We start from the raw sequence: 15,157 nt of genomic DNA on the forward strand, positions 1-15,157 counted from the left end.
TTAAGGTCATTGAACTTATCCTTTAATATAGATTTTGATGAACATAGCTACAGATGAAAATTACCGGCAGCAGATGTTAATACCCGTATAAACCGGAATCAAGGTGTAAACAACTCAGATATGGCTGAAAATAAGCTACGACCAAGACATGAATTAGAAGATGTGAGTAAGATCAGAAATAAAAGAAAACGGAAATTTATTCGGATTTCGCCATTGTATGTAAATTTGACCTATTTCTAAAATAGTCATCGACATGGGTTATATTCGTATGGCTTACTGACGAACAATGCTGTACACTTGTTTCATTTGCTTACAAAACATTATTCGAGAGTTAAGTTATCATTTTTTTCCTAATGTTATGACGTAGATATATGTATACTGAACAGGTAGAAAGACGCTTTTATACTGAGCAGGTACAAAACAAGGCCCACATAGTTCTGTGCCTGTATCGCTCATCAGGTGAAAAAGTTCCATTCTGCTTATGAGAAACTTTATGTATGCACCAGTGGCGGATCCAGAAATTTTCATAAGTGGGGGTCCACTGACTGCTTAACAGAGGGCCCGCGCCCCCTTAAATCCGCCTCTGTGCACATACTAGTTATTCTATTTGATGATGATAATTTTTGTACTATTCACGTTTAAAACCTAGCTTCTTTATTTGATTAAGTAACAACCAAAAACTGCAAAAACCATAAAAATTTACATTTCAGGGGCAATAACTCGGAAATCGATTGTCAAATTTTCCTAAAGTTTCAAAGCAGATAGATATTGTCGTGATTATCATAATGGCAATTTACACTTGTAACTTTTTTGCTCCTATAATTTCCAAGATAACAACAAAAATCTGCGAAAATTAGAAAAAAAAATGTAATTGCAGGGGCAAGAACTCCAAACTGATAAACATGTTTTCTGTAATGTTCAAGGTGGTTGTTAAATCTTGCCATGCTGATATTTTTTGCATTTCAGTTTTAGACCTAGTTCCTATTAATTGTCAATACAACGACTATGCAAAAACTGTGAGGTTAAAAAAAGATAGGTTTTATTGTTTCCCTGAAATTTCAGGGTAGTTAGATCTTATCATGCTGATCATTTATGCATTTACACGTTTGACCTAGCTGCTATAGTTTTCAAGATAATGGTCAAAAAATAGAAAATCAAAGCATCATCGATGTTGTGATCCAGCCATATTGATAGCTAGTCTGATATTCTTTCTGACCATTCTTTTTTCAAAATTTTTTTCCTCTTTTCATTTCCATAATCTTACTGTAAATGTTTTATGTTATTGTCAAATAATAGGGAAATTTGCACTATTGATGCAAATATTTATATTGATATTTCAATTTTAGACACTGTCAGATTTTGTTTGATAAATATTTGCGATTTAATGGTTTTGACAAGAATGGAAAGGGAAATTGTCAAACAAGTGATATATCTTTTTATATGCCATTCATAATAATTGGCTTAATAATTTCCAGAAAGAGGTCTTGGTGGTGCACTTTCTTAACAACACAAATTTATAATAACTATTTTTTTATCTAAATTGTTGTTCATTCTTCATTTAGAAAAAATACATTTCCTGTATTCAAATTTTAATGTACAAATACCTAATGCTGAGATACACGTATTTCTATTTATTGTTAAATGGCAATATAATGAATGGAGAACAAACAAATAAATTTTATTGCAGATTATGCTCAGGTAAGAGTTATGCAATTTTAGTTTATTGTTTCAACCAAATTTCTGATAATTGTAACTAATTAATTAGAACTTGATAAATGTGCTCATGTGCAAATAAAAAGAAATTCATTATAAAAAAAGAACTTGATTATGATGATAATGACACTGATTTTACAAGTGAAATAAAATTAGCTTGCATTTTATTTTACATATTTTTATATTTTTTGTCTTTTCTTTTAAAAAAACCCACATTTGATTAATCGTTCAGCTAGCTTACACACAAAATTGACAGATCATTTCAATGTAGTGTACATCAGAATAAATAATACATTTGTAGGTTTACTATTGAGGTCAATAATTTGTGTATTCAGTTAGGTGTGTAATATATTGTGTCTATTTAATTATGTAACAGGTCATGAGATATTAACTGTGGGGAATTAAGATTGGAGTTGTTTCCAATAATACTTACACCTTTGAGTGTAATTGTTTGAAAATTATGAGTTGATAATCATACTGGTATAGTATCAATAAAGGAAGAATTGGAGTAATAGCATTTCAAAAAAAGTGTGGGAATCAACATATATATCAATACACATCTTGAGTGACCCAATTTTTCTTCAATAACTTGCACAGGCATAAGATACTAATAAAATACTTTCAAAATTCTTATCAATTGATTAAATTGATGTATATTATTTTTTCACATTAATTCATAAATAGTAAATTATTATAAATTTTGATTTAGAAAGGAACTATATGCAAGTGTATATCTAAAAAAAGTCACTATTCGACCAATATTTTCTTAATTTAAGGACAAATAACATGTCAAAAGTTTGCAGTTGATGATTAAAATGGTGTATAAAGTTTCTGCAAGTCTTTAAAACACATAATTAGTTTCATGATATGTCTTCAACTTAGTACTCTGCACCATCTGCAAAAACAGAGTGGTCGCATAGATCCAGCATGGCTGAATCAAAAATGGATACATCAGGGGCAAGAGCTTTAAAAGTGGTTGAGAGATTTTTCTGAAATTTTCAGAGTAGATATATGAATTTTGTCCTGTTGATCATTTTGATCATTTTTTGCATTACACTTTTGACTTAGCTTTTACATGTGGCACGGCCCGAGAGTACACTTAAAGAAACTGGTTGACAGTATTAATAAAGATATCTACTAAAAAGTAAAATAACAAAAATACCGAACTCCAAGAAAATTCAAAACAGATAGTCCTTTATCAAATGGCAAAATTGAAAGCTCAAACACATCAAACGAATGGAAAACAACTACTGTAAATTTAGAAATTATTGCATGCATTTATTATTGCGATTTTGTCATTTTAGACTAAAATGCGATTTTAATTTTTGCGATATTGAGAAAACTCCTGTTTAATTCAAATAAAAAATTTCAAAATGCGAGTTTAAATTATTGCGATTACAACCCTGTCGCATTTTTCGCAATGATAAAAACATCGCAATAATTTCTGAATTTACAGTATCATATTCCTGACTTGGTAAATGCATTTCCTTATGTAGAAAATGATGGATTAAACCTTTTATAGCTAGGTAAATCTCTCACTTGTATGACAGTCGCCTAAAATTCCATTATATTGACAACAATGTGTGAACAAAACAAACAGACATAATAGGTAAAAATGTCAAAAATAGGGGTACAGCAGTCAAAATGGAACAACTAATGGTAACTTTTAAGAACAACTGAAGACACCGATTTATATTACCACGAAGAACAACAATTGATTGTACAAAATGAATAATATTATAAGATGATATAACAAATTAACTCGACTGATAGTGAGACTGATAAAACAAACCAAAATTACAACTGGGGACAGCGATAGTACAATAGATTACACAGAGTGATAGTACAATAAGTCATACCAATCAACAATACAACGATAATGTTGACCAATTGTACATGAAGCACTGATCGATAATAAAATTACACTTATGACATCAATATACATTATAACCAATGATATCGACAGTCAGTAAAATATAACTTATGACATCGATATACATATCAACCAATGACACAGACAGTCAGTATAACTTATTACATCGATATACATTACAACCAATTACATTGACAGACATTATAACTCATGACATCGATATACATTACAACCAATGACATCGACGGTCAGTAAAACTTATAACATCGATAAATTACAACCATTGACGCCGAAGGACAATATAACTTATTACATCGATATAAGTTACAACCAATGACACCGAAGGACAGTATAACTTATTACATCGATATACATTACAACCAATGACACTGATGGTCAGTATAACAAATGACATCGACATAAATATCAACAAATTACACCGACGGACAGTGTAACTTATAACATCGACATACACCACAACTAATAGTACTCACAGACATTACAACTAATGTTACTAACGAACATTACAACTTATGACACCAACAGATAGTACAAATTATGACACTCACAGACATTACAGCTACTGACACTCAAATACATTACATCTAATGACGCTCACGGACAGTACAATTAATGACACTCAGTGCACAAACATTACATCTTATGACATATCAACTAATGACACCGACGAACATTACAACTAATGACGATCACGGACATTACAGCTAATGATACCAACAGATAGTACAAATTATGGCACAGACATTACAACTAATGACACACAAATATATAACATCTAATGACGCTCACAGACATTACAACTAAGGAAGCTCACGGACATTACAACTAATGACACTCACAGACATTACATCTATGACACTCGCAGACAGTTCAACTTTGTAACTATACAAATCCTTGCTTTCCTTTAAAACATCTATTTGAATGATAGTATCAGAGTTTAAATAGCTGTTCTGTAAATCAAATGATCAAAACTGGTGTCATTATACCACTTATATGGTCTTAAACACAATAAACATAATAAAATCTCAACTATTTTTATGCCCCCGCCGTAGCGGTGGGGGCATTAAGTTTTACCCTTGTCCGTCTGTACGTACGTCCGTCCGTACGTCCTAAAATTGGTTTCCGTTCTCTAACTTGAGTTTGCCTCAATCAAACGTTATGAAACTTATACACAATGCTAATTACCACAAAACACAGATCAAGTTTGAGTTTTGGTGGCGTCACTTAAACCGTTGTAGAGTTATGCCCCTCTATAAATGGAAAAATTGCTAAATTTTTAGTTTCCGTTCTCTAACTTAAGTTTGCCTCAACCAAATGTTATGAAACTTATACACAATGCTTATTACCACAAAACACAGATCAAGTTTGAATTTTGGTGGCGTCACTTTAACCGTTCTAGAGTTATGCCCCTTTGTAAATGGAAAAATTGCAAAATGTTTAGTTTCCGTTCTCTAACTTAAGTTTGCCTCAACCAAATGTTATGAAACTTATACACAATGCTTATTACCACAAAACACAGATCAAGTTTGAATTTTGGTGGCGTCACTTTAACCGTTCTAGAGTTATGCCCCTTTATAAATAGAAAAATTGCTAAATTTTTATTTTCTTCTAAATATCAAGTTATTTTTAAAATTGGAGTTATCTTCCTTTGTCCATGATTATAGTTGAATCAACTACAATCAATGCTTTATACAATGCAATGTTTTATTTTGACTTCCACTGATAAAACACAGATCGAGTTGAATTTGGGTAGTGTCACTTTAACCATTATTGAGTTATGCCCCTTTATAAATCGAAAAATTGCAAAATTTTTAGTTTCCATTCTGTGGCTGAAGTTTGCCCCAACCAAACATTATGAAACCTATACAAAATTTTCGTTACCACAAAACTAAGATCAAGTACAAATTTTTTGTTTCCGTTTTCTAACTTTAGTTTGTTACCATTCTTGAGTTATGTCCCTTTCTAAAAATAAAAATTGCTGAATTTTTTAGTTTGTCTCAACCAAATGTTATAAAACTTATACACAACCGTTCTAGAGTTATGCGTGTTTACAAATATAAAAATTGCTGCATTTTTAGTTTCTGTTCTCTTCTTAAGTTAGCCTCAACCAAATGTTATGAGACTTACACACAATGCTTATTACCACAAAACTCAGATCAACTTCAAATTTGGGTAGCGTCACTTTTACCATTCTTCAGTTATGTCCCTTTATAACTATATGATATGCAAGCAGGGGCATCATCTGTGTCCACATGTGGACACTATCCACATTTATTTAATGTTTACCTTAGAATAAACAGTTAACGAGGTTCATGACAAAGGACAGGCTCCTGCACATCAGGCAGGCTTAAATATATGCTCATTTCATAATATAAAACATGTGAATTACAAATTACTTTCATTTTCATAGGTTTTGAAAGGAATCAGCAATTCATTACATCTCTCTGGTATGCATTTAGAATTATCCTCAGAAGAACGCATGGATAGTCTTATCTTGTTTTTGAAAGAAAATTTTTGGATAGATGAACCCTTATGCAAATCTGTAGGCCTGAAAGTTTGTGAAGATACAACTAGAAGGACTGCATCACGTTTAAAAGACAATCTGTCAATCTTAATGGTGTCCAACACTACAGGCGATATCATAGGATGTAGGACAATGTGTATAGAAATATTAAATGAAGCAGACCACACAGCAGTACCGCAGATTCAAAATGAAAATTTGAAAAAGATCAGAACTTTTCTGGCACACAAATGGGAGGAAAAGAATGTATTTAAACATTTTGGTGTTAAAAAGGCAGTACATTTTCTTCATTTGTCGACGGGGAAGAATTACCATGGGCGTGGAATAGCCTCTAAATTAATGCAGGCTTCACTAGCATTTTGTAAAGAACTAGGATTTACCCAAGTGTGCATTGCTGGTGAATGTACTTCCAACATATCACAGAAAATCTTTGAGAAATTTGATTTTGAAAATTTGTACACGGTTAGATATGATGAATATAAAGTTAATGATGAAATCGTTTTCACAAATATGGGTGACAATAAAGCAGCTAAGTTTTTTGTTAAACAGTTATAAATAAGGTATTTTATGAATAGTTGTCAGTTTTTAATTGCACTTCAAATCAACCATTTCAACTCAAAACCTCAGGACTATTGTTAAAAAATTGTATAAGCAGAGAAACATCTAAAAGTATAATCTCATATATTGAACCTGATGTAGCATATATAATCAATGTGTATACTTATCAACCTATTGTGGATTCATTTTATTTTTGCTAATATCAATTTTTTTGTGGATTGAGAAAAATATTTATTTTTGGGAATACCAGTACTTGAATTCATGGTTTTTGTTATATTGGGCATACAAATGATAAGTATTTAAGTAACAAAACAAATTCTACATTTTATTTTTACAATATCAATAAATAAATAACAATATACTATAAAAACAACAATGACAAAAGTTTACATGGTCATGGAAAGGTGGGCTAGGGCAGGTTATGTGTATAACAAGTTCACATCAGGAGACTGTACCATATTATTATAATATACATAGCAATATTCAACTATTAAAGTGGTAGAAGTTAGTTTTATGACAATGTAGTAGTAAGTCATAAAAAAGATTATTGCAACCATCAATCACAGTTATTGATGACAGCTAAAATTTCAATACTAGTACTGTAAATGGTTTATTCACTACAATAATACAATGTATATTCCCTTTTTGGATTTCTAAAGAAGAATACTGTTTAATGCTACTGTGATGACAAATAGACAATTACTTTTTTCATAACAGATAACGATGCCAAACACTTGCAAAATACTCTGATTGCCATGAATTATATATGATAGTACATGTATGTTACAAAAAAGTTTGCTGTAAGATAACTGTTTTATGCTGCAAGTCATTTGAAAATAAATATTTATGAAAATTTATTTAAAAGTAAAAAACTTTGCTACAAAAAGTCATCTACTTCAGGAGATAATACATATTATAAAACTGGAGCCTGAAATCGCTCACCTAGTATATTTATCCCCTAATTGCTCAAGAGAAGATAACTTCTGACAAATCTAACTTTCTATTGCTTTGTTTTAATCCACTTAAGTTTGAAATCCTACCACCTTCTTGCAGTTTGGAAGAGAAGGTTTTTGAAATTTGTCAATCAGAATCTAACATTGTCTCTATAATCCATCAAATCAGAACCAAATGATGATTACTTACAAGGGATCTTCCATACATCATTACTGCCAGGATGTTTTGAGAGAGAATGTGATTTTCCAAAGGGTCTTAATGGGAACCATGTGCAACCTATGCCTTCAAGTTTGCTATTTGATAAAAATTGAATGAAGAACATTGTTGAGGGTCTTTAACCATCAGTCCCAAAGTTTCATAACATTTTGCCTTCTAGCTTGAAAAATGGCAAATCAGAATCAAAGATTGCCCTGGTATCCATTTTTGTCCATGCAATATGTATAAAATTTAAATGTTTTTTAGAATACCTTCCCTCCATAATTGCTGCCAAGTTTTGTTAAAATTGGATAAGTAGTTTCAGAAAAGGAAATAAAAATAAGATCAGTTTAAGGAAGTTGGATGATAAGGAATGGTCAATGGAAGGCCAGGTGAGCTTAGAAAATCTATATATGATTGTTAAAAACCATTCTATACTAGATTTAGACTTTTAGACCATTGACTTATATGTTACAAATATCATTCATTGAATCAATCAAGACAGTAGAAAACAAAAACCCATAAAATTGGTTAAAATTGTCATTTAAAATCAATAACACCTATAAGGACAATTTTGGTCAAGATTGAAAGTAGGTAGACCTTGATGTGAATTTTTGCCTGAGATTTTCTTTATCTATAATGGTTTTCAAAATACTTGCATTAAAAAAATTTCAGTCCTATATTTTATTTTTAGCCTTGATGGTCGTGTTGGTTGCCAGGTGGGAATCATCAGACACACTTCTTAATAAGATACCCAAGAATGATTGTTGCCAACTTTGGTTCCAATAGGCCCAGTTGTTTCAGAGGAGAAGATTTTTGTAAAAGTTAACAGAGGATACCAGACACCAAGTGATGAAAGCTAAAAAAAAAAACAGTGTTTTTTTTTATAAAGTTTAGACATATATTTGTAAACCTTTGTAAAAAATCTTTTACCTCATGCAGACATCATAATTGACATATATTTGTACCTGTGACATAACATCAGCTAGTACATAATAAAAGTAAGCATATATCCTACTAAATTCTCTTATTATTTAGTGAAACTCCTTAATGAAAAAGTTCTTTATTTTAACAGAGATTAAATTTCATGATTTGTTAGTTCAAATTCTTTTTAAAGGTTTTATTTTAGTGTTTTTGCCCTCATTCTAATCTTCTTAAAGATTGAATTTATAAAAGGAAAAATTTTTGCTTTTTAACCTAATTACTGAAATTGATTGAAAAAACAACAAAAAATTCCCATTTCTTATCATGCAACATCTAAATTTTGATAACTTGGTTTTGATTGGCCAAATGGTTTAAGGGTGATAATTGAAATAAATATTGCAGGGCAATAATGGCAAAACACACTGCAGGGGCTTGAATTTCGACAATAGCTATCAATTGCCCTTTGGTCAAGTAGAACATAAAAAGATATTTTTTAATTTGGCCCCATACAACATTAACATGCAATGGAAAATCTGATCATTGCTAAATTTTGATATTATAATTGTGGTCAAACTTGGTTTTGATTAGCTAAATGGTTTCATGGTAATAATTGAAAAAACATTGCAGGACAACAATGAAAAAAACACCGTGCAGAGGTAAGCGATGGCAATAGTTATCAATTGCCCTTTGTTCAAGTAGAGTATAAAAGGATGTTTTAAATTTAGCCCCATACAAAAACAACATACAATAAAAATTTTGGTTCAAGAAAAATATTGTTGGTACATCAAAGAAATTTCGGTTCAATCAAAATATTGTTTGGTACGACAAAGAAATTTCGGTTCAATCAAAATATTGTTTGGTACGACAAAGAAATTTCGGTTCAATCAAAATATTGTTTGGTACAACAAAGAAATTTTGGTTCAATCAAAATATTGTTTGGTACGACAAAGAAATTTCGGTTCAATCAAAATATTGTTTGGTATGACAGAGAAATTTGATTCAAGCAAAATATTGTTTTGTATGACAGAGAAATTTGGTTCAAGCAAAATATTGTTTGGTATGACAGAGAAATTTGGTTCAAGCTAAATATTGTTTGGTATGACAAAGAAATTCAGGTTCAAGCTTAATATTGTATGGTACAACAAGTGGTATTGGTTCAAGCTAAATATTGTTTGGTATGACAAAGAAATTCAGGTTCAAGCTAAATATTGTTTGGTACAACAAGTGGTATTGGTTCAAGCATTATTTGTTTTATACAACAGAGGAATTTTGTTTCAAGCAAAATATTGGTTGCTACAACAAAGTGTTTTAGGTTCAAGCAAAATATCATTTGATATAAACAAAGTTTTTGATTCTAATATAAAAGCCCTATGTTATACATCTGACTTCTGACTTTTATATTCAGGGTGACAGTCTAAATATTTTTTCAGTTTTGTTGGAAAGTCTGTCATCACACCATCAGCTCCCAGTCTGAAGGCCCTAGTATATTCCTCCTCATCATTTAAAACCCACAAGTATGTCTGTAAAATAAATCAAATTCATTGGTTTAAAATGTAAGCATTATAGTAAATACTAGTCAGTATTCCAGTCATATGACACCGATTATGGCATTAAAAACTGGAAAGGAAGATTATTTACAGACAGAAGACGCTGATTTCTTATTGTTTCACAGGAAATATTATATTTTTCCTTAAAAAAAACTCCAATATACCAATAAAGCGCTTTAAATGCACAAAATGTATGAGGTGTTATTTCCATCTTCCCCATCCCATTCTTTGCACAATCAGAGTTTAGCAACAGTAATGAATACATGGTCTTACATAAAAATTACTTTTTTTCTCTCTCCATCAAATGAAAAACTTAGAAGAGGAAAATATATAATATGCCTGCATGTATAGTATGATGAGAGATCTTAATGATAATGACTCAATGGCAGAATATGGTTTAAAGGACATATTACTTAGGTCAAGTACTGTTTTGAGTTTAATCCATTCTCTCATGATTTTTATCTTGATTTGTATGTTTGAAGTGGATTTGCAAGTTTGGAACATCAGTCTACAATGGTATAGTGTGTTGCCATTTACATAGGCGGCCATAACATATATACTAGTAAGCTATGTCAGTGATACAGGATTGTTGCTGTGTAGAAGGTACAGTTCAAAAAGCATTTATACCTCTGCATGGTTATTTTCACCAGGTCCTAAAACAGGTTGAGTCTGTCTCTGTCATTAAAAACCTTCACTAATTTCCTCTGTTTTTTTAGCTCACCTGACTTGAAAGGTCAAGTGAGCTTTTCTCATCACTTTGCGTCCGTCGTCCGTCGTCCTGCGTCCGTCGTCCGTAAACTTTTACAAAAATCTTCTCCTCTGAAACTACTGGATCAAATTTAACCAAACTTGGTCACAATCATCATTGGGGTATCTAATTTAAAAAATGTGTCCGGTGATCCAGTCAACCAACCAAGATGGCCGCCATGGCTAAAAATAGAACATAGGGGTAAAATGTAGATTTTGGCTTATATCTCTGAAACCAAAGCATTTAGAGCAAATCTGACATGGGGTAAAATTGTTTATCAGGTCAAGATCTATCTGCCCTGAAATTTTCAGATGAATCGAACAACCCGTTGCTGTCCCTGAATTTGTAATTTTAAGGAAATTTTGCCGTTTTTGGTTATTATCTTGAATATTATTATAGATAGAGATAAACTGTAAACAGCAATAATGTTCAGCAAAGTAAGATCTACAAATAAGTCAACTTGACCAAAATGGTCAGTTGACCCCTTAAGGAGTTATTGCCCTTTATAGTCAATTTTTAACCATTTTTTGTAAATTTTTGTAATCTTTTACAAAAATCTTCTCCTCTGAAACTACTTGGCCAAATTTAACCAAACTTGGCCACAATCATCATTGGGGTATCTAGTTTAAACAAGAGTGCACACGCTGAAATGTCTCGCCTTCTTTACTAATCATTGATATTATGTTGATAGTCCTAAATATAAAGCTTTATTACAACTGTCACATAAACTTAACATTAACCAAGTAAACTAAACATTGACCAATGAACCATGAAAATGAGGTCAAGGTCAGATGAACCATGCTAGGCAGGCATGTACAGCTACCAATTCTTCCATACAACAAATATAATTGACCTATTGCTTATAGTTTAAGAAAAACAGACTGAAACACAAAAACTTAACACTGAGCAATGAACCTTGAAAATGAGGTCAAGGTCAAATAAAACCTGTGTGACTGCCAAATAGATCATAAAATATTTCCATACACCAAATATAGTTGAACTATTGCATATAGTATTAGAACTAGAGGCTCTAAAGAGCCTGTGTCGCTCACCTTGGTCTATGTGAATATTAAACAAAGGACGCAGATGGATTCATGACAAAATTGTGTTTTGGTGATGGTGACGTGTTTGTACATCTTAATTTACTGAACATTTTTCCTGCTTACAATTATCTCTATCTATAATTAACTTGGCCCAGTAGTTTCAGAGGAGAAGATTTTTGTAAAAGATTACTAAGATTTACGAAAAAATGGTTAAAAATTGACTATAAAGGGCAATAACTCCTAAAAGGGTCAACTGACAATTTCGGTCATGTTGACTTATTTGTAGATCTTACTTTGCCGACATTTATTGTTTTTTACAGTTTATCTCTATCTATAATAATATTCAAGATAATAACCAATAAAATGCTCCGCAGGGCGCAGCTTGATACGACCGCAGAGGTCGAACCCTGAACAGTTGGGGCAAGTATGGACACAACATTCAAGCTTGATACAGCTCTGAATTTGGATTGTGATTAAATATTTGACACAGCATAGGTTTCTGACACAGAATGAATGTGGTCTAAGAACTTAAAAATTTTAAATTGGACATTCACCTATTATGGTCCAATATCCAAAATCTAAATACATGGTTAGATTCAGCATATCAAAGAACCCCAAGAATTCAATTTTTGATGAAATCAAACAAAGTTTAATTTTGGACCCTTTTGATCTCAATGTGGACAAAGTTGATAACGGGGCCCAAAAATCAAAAATCTAAATACATGGTTAGATTCAGCATATCAAAGAACCCCATATATTCAATTTTTGTTGAAATCAAACAAAGTTTAATTTTGGACACCGATTTGGACCAACTTGAAAACTGGGCCCATAATCAAAAATCTAAACACATGTTTAGATTCAGCATATCAAAGAACCCTAAATATTCAATTTTTGTTAAAATCAAACTAACTTTAATTTTGGACCCTTTGGACCTTTATGTAGACCAATTTGAAAACGGAACCAAAAATTAAGAATCTAAATACATGGTTAGATTCGGCATATCACAGAACCCCAATAATTCAATTTTTGATGAAATCAAACAAAGTTAAATTTTGGACCCTTTGGACCTCAATGTGGACCAATTTAAAAACAGGGCCCAAAATCCAAAAACTTAATACATGGTTAGATTCAGCATATTAAAGAACCCCAAGAATTCAAGAATAAAACCCCATTGAAATTGATCAAGAAATAAGCAATTTATACAAAGTATATTCTTTTGCACAATACTGTGCAATTGAATATTTCTTGCTATTGCGCAATACTGTACAATTGACAATTTCTTGCTATTGCGCAATATTGTGCTATTGGATATTTCTTGCTATTGCGCAATACTGTGCAATTGAAGATTTCTTGCTATTGCGCAATACTGTGCAATTGAAGATTTCTTGCTATTGTGCAATACTGTGCAATTGAAAATTTCTTGCTATTGCACAATACTTATTGTATAATAATTTACACATCCTGTTTGGTGTGTATTTCCTACCATATCATTATTATTTGCTTTTAAATATAAATCAGAAATAACCAACTTAAAATGGAAAATTTTAAAAGAAAAAAAAAAGGAAAAAAAGAAAAAAAAAAGGAAAAAAAGAAAAAAAAAGAAACCCCCCCCCCCCCAAATTTTTTGAACCCCCTTATGATTCATCACCCCAAACTCAATCCCAGCCTTCCCTTTGTGGTATGGTATCTTGCAGTACAATTTCAGAGAGATCCATACAATTGAACACAAGTTATTGTCTGGAAACTAGAAAAATGCTTATTTTTGGCCCCTTTTTGGCCCCCAATTCCTAAACGTTTCGGGCAATTACCCCCAAACTCAATTCCAGCTTTCCCTTTGTGATATGGAACCTTGTAGTACAATTTAAGAAATATCCAAACACTTACACACAAGTAATTGTCATGAAACTAGAAAAATGCTTGTTTTTTGCCCCTTTTTTGGCCCCTAATTCCTAAAATTTTGAGGCAAATACCCCCAAAATCAATTACAGCCTTCCCTATGTGATATGGAACCTTGTGGTTCAATGTCAGAGAGATCCATACACTTACACACAACTTATTGTCTGGAAGTTACAAAAATGCTTATTTTTGGCCCCTTTTTGGCCCCTAATTCCTTAACTGTTGGTACCATAACCCCCAAAATCAATCCCAACCTTCCTTTCGTGGTATTGAACCTTATGGTAAAATTTCATGGAGATCCATTAACTTAAACTAAAGTTAGAGTGCGAAAACCAATGTGTCTTCGGACGACGCCAGACGACGCCGGACGACGACGACGCCGGACGACGACGACGACGACGACGACGACGACGACGACGACGCCAACGTCATACCAATATACGACCAAAAAATTTTTAATTTTTGCGGTCGTATAAAAACAGCAAAATTTCCTTAAAATTACCAATTCAGGGGCAGCAACCCAATAACGGGTTGTCCGATTCATCTGAAAATTTCAGGGCAGATAGATCTTGACCTGATAAACAATTTTACTTCATGTCAGATTTGCTTTAAATGCTTTGGTTTTTGAGTTAAAAGCCAAAAACTGAATTTTACCCCTATGTTCTATTTTTAGCCGTGGCGGCCATCTTGGTTGGTTGACCAGGTCACGCCACACATTTTGAAAACTAGATAACCAAATGATGATTGTGGCCAAGTTTGGTTTAATTTGGCCACGGATTTTCAGAGGAGAAGATTTTTGTAAAAGATTACTAAGATTTACGAAAAATTGTTAAAAATTGACTATAAAGGGCAATAACTCCTAAAGGGGTCAACTGACCATTTCAGTCATGTTGACTTATTTGTTAATCTTACTTTGCTGAACATTATTGCTGTTTACAGTTTATCTCTATCTATAATAATATTCAAGATAATAACCAAAAACAGCAAAATTTTCTTAAAATTACCAATTCAGGGGCAGCAACCCAACAACAGGTTGTTCGATTCATCTGAAAATTTCAGGGCAGATAGATCTTGACCTGATAAACAATTTTACTTCATGTCAGATTTGCTCTAAATGCTTTGGTTTTTGAGTTATAAGCCAAAAACTGCATTTTACCCCTATGT

The 15,157-nt window shown here is 32.1% G+C and overlaps 1 protein-coding gene and 1 long non-coding RNA gene across 2 annotated transcripts in view; one reads left to right on the forward strand and one right to left on the reverse strand.

Annotated features, from left to right (window-relative positions):
• On the forward strand, positions 1-10,051 carry LOC127710453 (uncharacterized). The gene is made up of 3 exons (XR_007986197.1): positions 1-162; positions 6,018-9,874; positions 9,954-10,051. It is a non-coding gene; the product is annotated as an uncharacterized LOC127710453 (long non-coding RNA).
• The window catches only part of LOC127710448 (lysophospholipase D GDPD1-like), a 22,578-nt gene continuing 14,418 nt past the window's right edge, over positions 6,998-15,157 (reverse strand). Inside the window, exon 10 of the mRNA XM_052216303.1 lies at positions 6,998-10,279. Coding sequence (XP_052072263.1) covers positions 10,133-10,279 — 147 coding nt within the window. The 3' untranslated portion in view covers positions 6,998-10,132. The remainder of the gene's footprint in view (positions 10,280-15,157) is intronic.

This window comes from Mytilus californianus, unplaced genomic scaffold (assembly GCF_021869535.1).
Source record: "Mytilus californianus isolate M0D057914Y unplaced genomic scaffold, xbMytCali1.0.p SCAF_8, whole genome shotgun sequence".
NCBI lineage: Eukaryota > Metazoa > Mollusca > Bivalvia > Mytilida > Mytilidae > Mytilus > Mytilus californianus.